The following is a 7,332-nucleotide window of genomic DNA, read 5'->3' as shown; positions in this document are numbered from 1 at the left end:
GCGAAGCCGCTCTAACCGCAGCCGCCGAGCGGAGGTAGGAGGCTGACCCGGCCGCTTCCTAAGTGCGGTCAGGCATCTCGTGACCGCGGCGGGCGCCGAGGGCCCCGCGGGGGGAGGAAGGGCGGGAGAAAGGAGCAAACAAGGAGGCCCCTTCTCTCCCCCCGGCTGTTGCGAGTGAGGTTGTCGGCCGAGTTAAAACCCCAAACCCGAAATTGGGGGTGGGGAGTGGGGGTTGGAATAATTCCCCACTCTCCAGCCCTGGCGTGCGCTCCTCTCCCGGAAGAGCTGACCTTGGCCCGGGAAGGTGGGGGTAGGGTGGGGGAAACAGAGTAAGCGCCGAGGCTCGGCTCCCAGCCTGCCGCCCCCTCGGATTCCCGGCCTGGCGGGCCGGAGGAGGGGGCCCCGGACACACACACACACACACACACACACACCCCACACGCAGCGCGCGCCAATGAGCCCAGGCCAGGCGCAGGGGGCGGGGTTTTCCCAGGCTCGAGCACAGCAGCTGCTATTTACCTTCTTGGCTTCTCCCGGGGACCAGGAACCAGCCCCCGCTCTCCGCCGCCCGCCGCCGCCCCCCGCCTCCCTGCCCCCGGGGCGCGCGCACACACACTCACATACGCACGCACACACACATCCTCCAGGCCAGGCCGCAGCCGCGGCGGCAATAAAACATCCTGGCACGTGCTCCGGCTCCAGGCGCGCCCTCGCCGGCCGGCTGATGTCAAACTGCAGCTCGGCTGGTGTAGCTCTTAAAGGGGCCGCGCGCGCCGGGTGCCTAGGCTGCCTTGGCCGCCGGCGGGGCGAGAATAGAGAGGCTGCTTCCTTGCCCGCCACGTCTACGTGCTGCAGAACCTAGAGCCTCGGAGTGGAAAGAGAAAAAGTGGTGAAGGATCGCGAGCCTCTCTGAGGCATTGCCGTCAAAGCCCCCCTTGTTCATTTTTCATTTGAAATTCCATTTCCTTTCTACCCAGTGGGAAATTATTCTGATTGCTTTCTGGGGAAGCCCAGGGATCAATGTCCAAAATGCGGAAGACTGAGGGATTGGAACAGAGATGCGCATTCAAGAACCACCTTGCTCTGAAAAACCTGCAACTGTAAGGGGGAGGACATTTTTTCCTTTTTCAGCATGCACAAAGGAAAAATTTTATCCTTTTTCTGCATGATCTACCTTCATCCCCCTTAATGTATAGTCTGAGCGGGAAATCATCGGTAACTCTCATCCTTGCAGGGTTCCTCCCTTTTAACCTGTACTATTATCTTTTATTGCTGTCCTATACCTGTTTAAAAATGTTTCACATGAATTTCTTATTACAATCAAAGCTCTATTTCACGTAAGAAAGGGAATACAAAGCAAAGACCCAAAGAAGTAAACTAAATCAAAACCAGAGCGGAAAAATCTCCTAAAGCAAAGTCCAGAGGGAAGAGTAGCAAAGGGTTAAAATCCTTTTGATTGACGTTGTAGCCTCCGGTGCCCCGGGCTCAGGCGCGCGCCATTGGCCGCCAGACCTTGTGCCTGGCGGCCAATGGGGGGGCGCGGTCCACGAGCAGTGCCGCGTGTCTCCTCCTCCCATTGGCTGAAAGTTACTGTGGGAAAGAAAGTTTGGGAAGTTTCACACGAGCCGTTCGCGTGCAGTCCCAGATATATATAGAGGCCGCCAGGGCCTGGGGATCACACAGGATCTGGAGCTGGTGCTGATAACAGCGGAGTCCCCGGTCTACGTCTCTCCTTGGTCCTGGAATAGCGCTACAGATCACCAAGTAGCCATAAAATATTAAGTAAACCCTCAGTACTTGCTCAGTAATTTTGTAAAGTCTCAAGTAAAAGGGACATAAACAAAAAATTATCTTTTGTGAAGAACTCCAAAAATAAAATTATCTAGGGATTCAAAAAAAAAAGAAAGAAAGAAAATGCCAGCTGATATAATGGAGAAAAACTCCTCGTCCCCGGTGGCTGCTACCCCAGCCAGTGTCAACACGACACCGGATAAACCAAAGACAGCATCCGAGCACAGAAAGGTAAGGGCGGTACCTGTATCTCTGCAACCCGTAAATTAAGCAGGGGGTTGGGGGAGAACTCTTTTCTCTTTTGAAACCGTGGGGTGAAGTGGCAGATCCCATGGGAACTCAGGGCCCTTTTTTATTTCTTTGCAGTCATCAAAGCCTATCATGGAGAAACGACGAAGAGCAAGAATAAATGAAAGTCTGAGCCAGCTGAAAACACTAATTTTGGATGCTCTTAAGAAAGATGTAAGTGGGGAATGCTGCTCATTTTTAATAAATTTTTTTTAAAAAGCTTTCTCAGCTACTAAGAGTGAAGCCCCCGGCCTGCGTTCTCCTGCCGGGAGGGCCGGGCCCCTCTTGCCGGGGTCCGAAATATTGGCGCCCGGGCCAGAAGGAATCCCTCAGCACCTCATGGCAGTTGACAGGGGTCTCACTTTCTTCCCTTGCCTCCTCTTACGTGCAGAGCTCGAGGCATTCCAAGCTGGAGAAGGCAGACATTCTGGAGATGACAGTGAAGCACCTACGGAACCTGCAGCGGGCGCAGATGACTGGTGAGGGCGGCTTGCCGGGTCTCCCTCTGCGGGCGTCCCTCTCGCCCTGCGGTGATTTCTTCCAGACTTCCGTCCGTGGCTGTGAGAGGCATTCAGCTACATTTTACTGCCTTGGCTCACTCTCGCGTTCCCACGGTCTGGGGCTTATTTATAGCCTCAACTCCAAGTTGTTACTGTTCCGGAAAGGGAGGGAGAGGTTGTAGCCGCGAGGGTGGCGGGCGGCTTGACTGTGGGGGAAGTGGGTAGGGGACGAAAGGACGTAGGACCGTGGCGGTTTTGAGCTGCGCGGAGCCCAGAGGTTGACTAGTTTAGCACTCCTCCCTCCATCCCATTACCGAAGGGGAAATGGGGTTCGGATGGCAGACTGGGGAGCATTGCCCAAGGTCACACAGTAGATAGTACGCGGGGGTGTGGGTGACAGATCTAGGCTGAGATCGGTTTAAATGGAGCCACAGAGAATGCGGAGGGAGTCTTGCTTCAGTCTCCACGCTGGTTTTTCTAAACCCACCCCACTCTCCCAGTTGGAGACAGTTTCCTGGGCGCGAGGTTAGGGAGGCACACCCCAGAGACCTCCCAGGGCGGGAGGCAGTGGTCATGGAGCCAGGGCCGTTCAGTCACCCGGCTGTCTCCTTCTGGCCTGCAGCCGCACTGAGCACAGACCCAAGCGTGCTGGGGAAGTACCGTGCTGGCTTCAGCGAGTGCATGAACGAGGTGACCCGCTTCCTGTCCACGTGCGAGGGCGTTAACACCGAGGTGCGCACCCGGCTGCTGGGCCACCTGGCCAACTGCATGACCCAGATCAACGCAATGACCTACCCGGGGCAGCCTCACCCTGCCTTGCAGGCGCCGCCGCCACCCCCGCCAGGACCTGGCGGCCCCCAGCACGCGCCATTCGCACCGCCGCCGCCACTCGTACCCATCCCCGGGGGCGCGGCGCCCCCTCCCGGCGGCGCCCCCTGCAAGCTGGGCAGCCAGGCTGGAGAGGCGGCTAAGGTGTTCGGCGGCTTCCAAGTGGTACCGGCTCCTGACGGCCAATTTGCCTTCCTCATCCCCAATGGGGCCTTCGCGCACAGCGGTCCTGTCATCCCCGTGTACACAAGCAACAGCGGGACCTCCGTGGGCCCCAACGCAGTGTCGCCTTCCAGCGGCCCCTCGCTCACCGCGGACTCCATGTGGAGGCCGTGGCGGAACTGAGGGGTTCAGACCACCCCTCTACTTAAACTTCCCAACCCATCTCTATTCCCTCTGGACACTAAACAGGAACTTGGATACTGGGAGGAAAGAGGACTTTTGTGATTAAGTGGTTACTTTGTTGTTGTTGTTTTTTAATTTCTAAAAAGTTACTTTTTTGTAGAGAGCTGTATTAAGTGACTGACCATGCACTATATTTGTATATATTTTATATGTTCATATTGGATTGCGCCTTTGTATTATAAAAGTTCAGATGACATTTCGTTTTTTACACGAGATTTCTTTTTTATGTGATGCCAAAGATGTTTGAAAATGCTCTTAAAATATCTTCCTTTGGGGAAGTTTGAGAAAATATAATAAAAGAAAAAAGTGAAGGCTTTTTTATGTCTCAGAACTGATTATTTCAGAATATGTAAAAAGAGGTTTTTAGTGGAATTTGAATTACCTGTAATCTGGGAATCCCACAAATGACTCTTTGTTATTAAAAGAACATTTTAAAAAATCCATCAAACCTTTCACCAACCCTCCATAAACTAAAAAGGCTAAATTCCATTTAATTTATAAGAACCTATCTGGTAATGGCTTCTGTAATATGCTTGTGGTCAATCTGTTGAAGGATTTCCAAAAAGTTACTTTAAAATAAAGTTTCAGTTGGGTAAGTCTTAAGTTCTTGTTCTACTAGCTCCTGAGAAACTTGAACAGGATGGAATTCATGAAGGAAATAGATCAGATCTCATTGCCCATTGTGCTTAAGGGTGGCTCCTACAGCTCTACTCCCCTGGCTAACTCACCAACATCCAGAGTAAAATCATCCAACCACTCAGCAACCTCCTGCCTTCAAGTGTTGGGGGTTCTCATTAATTAGGGACAGTTAGACATTCACTAGCACCCAAAAGTTTGAAATGCCTCTCTGCACCCTCTTCAAGCAAGCTGAAAAGGTCAACAGATTTCCTTCTGCCAAGGGACAGCTAGTTAGACTCCCAAGGGGAGCCTGAGCCCAGATGATTAACACCAGACATGTGTTTTTGATAAGTTTCTGTGCTTGCCTCTAATGGAGAAAGCATGTGGGGGCTGCGCTGGCAGGCACACAGGCCATCTTCCCCCTTTTAATACAAACTGCAAGCGACCCCTTCGCTTGGTCATGCCCCATTTCCAGGCAAGATGTGGGCTCCAGATAGAAGCAAAAGGGTTGTCTCGGGTTTCAGCTCACATAACCCTCCTTAACAAGTCCTAACTCAAAGCGGACAGCTTTAAACTGTGCCAGGATCTGCAGGGAATTTCTTCCAAATCCCATCACAAAGGCTTGTCAGATTTTGTCAGATTTGGCCAGGTGTTTGACTGCATCCAGGTGTTGGGGAAATGAAAACCACGAGCCCTGCGAGACCAGACACATCAGCCGCGCTGTGGGTCTGGCGGGCGCGCCCTCCTCCCTCACCGCCGGCCAGTCCTCCTCCCCGCCCCGGCCCCTCCCGCAGGCCCACTCTCACCCCCCCCCCCTTTCCTTAGAGCAGCTTCTGGGAGAAGGACGAGGCAGGAGAGATCAATCTTTGAAGCTCTCCTAACAGATAAAGCCAACGATTTTCTGTCTTGTTTCAAAAGCTTTACCTCTACCCTGCCTTGCTCTGGCCTTTCCCACAGGCCAGTGTGGAGAGTGGCTCTATCATAGGAACGATCTAGGAGACTGCAGTCATTTCTACTGAAATGCCTTCCAACCCAGCTTCTGTCCGAGAGGGAGAGGTTTAAAAGATACTTACAAAAAAGAAAAGAAAGAAAGAAATTGGCATCTACTAGCTCTATTTTGTGTACATGAAAGGTGTCCAACGCACCCTCCACCAAAGAAATACACACACACCCTTCTTTTTCTTTTCTTTTTTTAGAGACAGTCTCATTTTATAGCCTTCTGTAGAATGCCGTAGCATCACAGCTCACAGCAACCTCCAGCTCTTGGGCTTAGGTGATTCTCTTGCCTCAGCCTCCCATGTAGCTGGGACTACAGGCCCTGGCCACAACTCCTGGCTTTTTTTTTTAATTGCAGTTTGGCAGGAGCTGGGTTCGAACCCTTCACCCTCAGGCCTGGGTCCTACTCACTGAGCCACAGGGGCCGCCCACACACACCCTTCTTTATCACATAACTTTTCCACGTTTTCCCTCTCATCTAAACACAAACACAACAATTCTCCATTAAGACACCAAACCCTAGCTCAAATGCTTCATTTGGTAACCCTGTCTTCTGGTCTCACCAGGAGTCCTTTAACTGGACAGAAATAATCCAGACCACAGTCTCAGTTTTATAAAAGGAGTTCCTTTATATGTATTTTTTAAAATTCACTGAAGAAAAATAGCACACTAATTGAAAATTAGTCTCTACCTGTGCTGAAAGGTAAAACTGAAAAAATATTTCTATTAATATCACCAAAAATACATAGATACCTTACTAGTGAGGGAGACTAAATCTAAGGTAAATAAGTAAACATCTGGGGTATGGGGGAAATAATTAGTGATTTGAAAACAACATGCTTCTTTCTTCCTCTGAAATTTGGGTATAGATTATTCAATGAGGCATTTGTTTCTGTCCAATATGGGTAGAGAGTAGAGACCTGAGGCTGAAATGGGGACTTTCAGCTTCCGGACCCAGCTATACCCTCAAATTCACTCTGTCACCTTGGCTAAGTCGTTTTTCTTCTCTGGGACATTTCCAAGTCCATGAGTGAGTGGATTTCTATCTAGGCCACCGTACTCTGCTACACCGTGGCTGTTCTTTAAGTAACTACCTGCGAGAGAGCGAAGCTTTAAAGACAACTTCAATCTGGCCTCCCGGGAGGTCTCCCCCACCCCCACCCCAGCCCGCCTCGCCTAATTAAATGGCCTCAGGGCACCCCCAGCAGCCCCTCTCCCTCGCCCCCCGGCAGTGCTGATCAATCTGGGAGATAAGGCTCAGCTCCAAGCTCCGTGTCCGGATGCGGGCCGCTGGCCTCGCGCATTAGCCTCTCAATGGAGACCTTCCGGGGCCCCGGCCCCCTGCCGTCTCCAGCAGCATCCGGAGCGGGAAAGGCGCCGAACTGGAAGGCGGGGGTAGGTCCCCTCGGTCAAGACTAGAGTCTCCCCCAAGCGGCGCATAAGCGCCACTCGGAGGCTTGCCCCTCCTCGCACCCGGTCTCACCCCACGTGTTTCTGGAGTGGGGACGCGGGGGTTTAACTGGACCCCCTCATCGTCACCAGCGTCCCGGGAAACCTGTCATTAAAGTCAATTAACTTTTCCCACACCCGTTGGCCGGTAACAACCCGCTGCTGCTAACTTCCTCCCCAGCTCCTAAGTGCAACCAGATGGGCAGACGAGCTGCCCCCGCCGCGCGCCCGCCCCGGCGGCCCGGGAGTTCCAGGGAGGCCGCTGGGGCCCGCGACCCGGGCGGGAGCGGGCCAGGGCGGCCACGCCGGGCCGGCCCCGGCGGCCCTGCGGCCAAGGTGGTTTGCTTAGCAGGCCCGGCTGCTTTCTGGCAGGAAATGAATAGCTCCCAGATGAGCTCAAGCAACCTGAGAGGTCGTGAGAACGGCGCGAACCCCCGCCTGTGCAGCCGGCAGCCTG

At 53.1% G+C, this 7,332-nt stretch overlaps 1 protein-coding gene across 1 annotated transcript; it reads left to right on the top strand.

Annotated features, from left to right (window-relative positions):
• The first annotated feature begins 806 nt into the window (after positions 1–806).
• On the top strand, positions 807–4,129 carry HES1 (hes family bHLH transcription factor 1). The gene is made up of 4 exons (XM_003792693.3): positions 807–2,022; positions 2,158–2,253; positions 2,471–2,558; positions 3,202–4,129. The coding sequence occupies exons 1-4, from the start codon at positions 1,915–1,917 to the stop codon at positions 3,750–3,752; spliced, it is 843 nt and encodes a 280-aa protein (XP_003792741.1). The 5' UTR covers positions 807–1,914; the 3' UTR covers positions 3,753–4,129.
• The last annotated feature ends 3,203 nt before the right edge of the window (positions 4,130–7,332 follow it).

This window comes from Otolemur garnettii, unplaced genomic scaffold (assembly GCF_000181295.1).
Source record: "Otolemur garnettii isolate 467f Iridium unplaced genomic scaffold, OtoGar3 scaffold00060, whole genome shotgun sequence".
Lineage (NCBI taxonomy): Eukaryota > Metazoa > Chordata > Mammalia > Primates > Galagidae > Otolemur > Otolemur garnettii.
The sequence above is the reverse complement of the archived record's forward strand: the minus strand, read 5'-3'. Positions and strand labels throughout refer to the sequence as shown.

Bases quoted from the DNA above. Each gene is read 5' to 3' on its own strand.
- HES1 (XM_003792693.3), top strand. From the start codon at position 1,915: ATGCCAGCTGATATAATGGAGAAAAACTCCTCGTCCCCGGTGGCTGCT. The intron at 2,023-2,157 runs GTAAGGGCGGTA...ATTTCTTTGCAG, and splicing joins CAGCATCCGAGCACAGAAAG to TCATCAAAGCCTATCATGGA. The intron at 2,254-2,470 runs GTAAGTGGGGAA...TCTTACGTGCAG, and splicing joins TGGATGCTCTTAAGAAAGAT to AGCTCGAGGCATTCCAAGCT.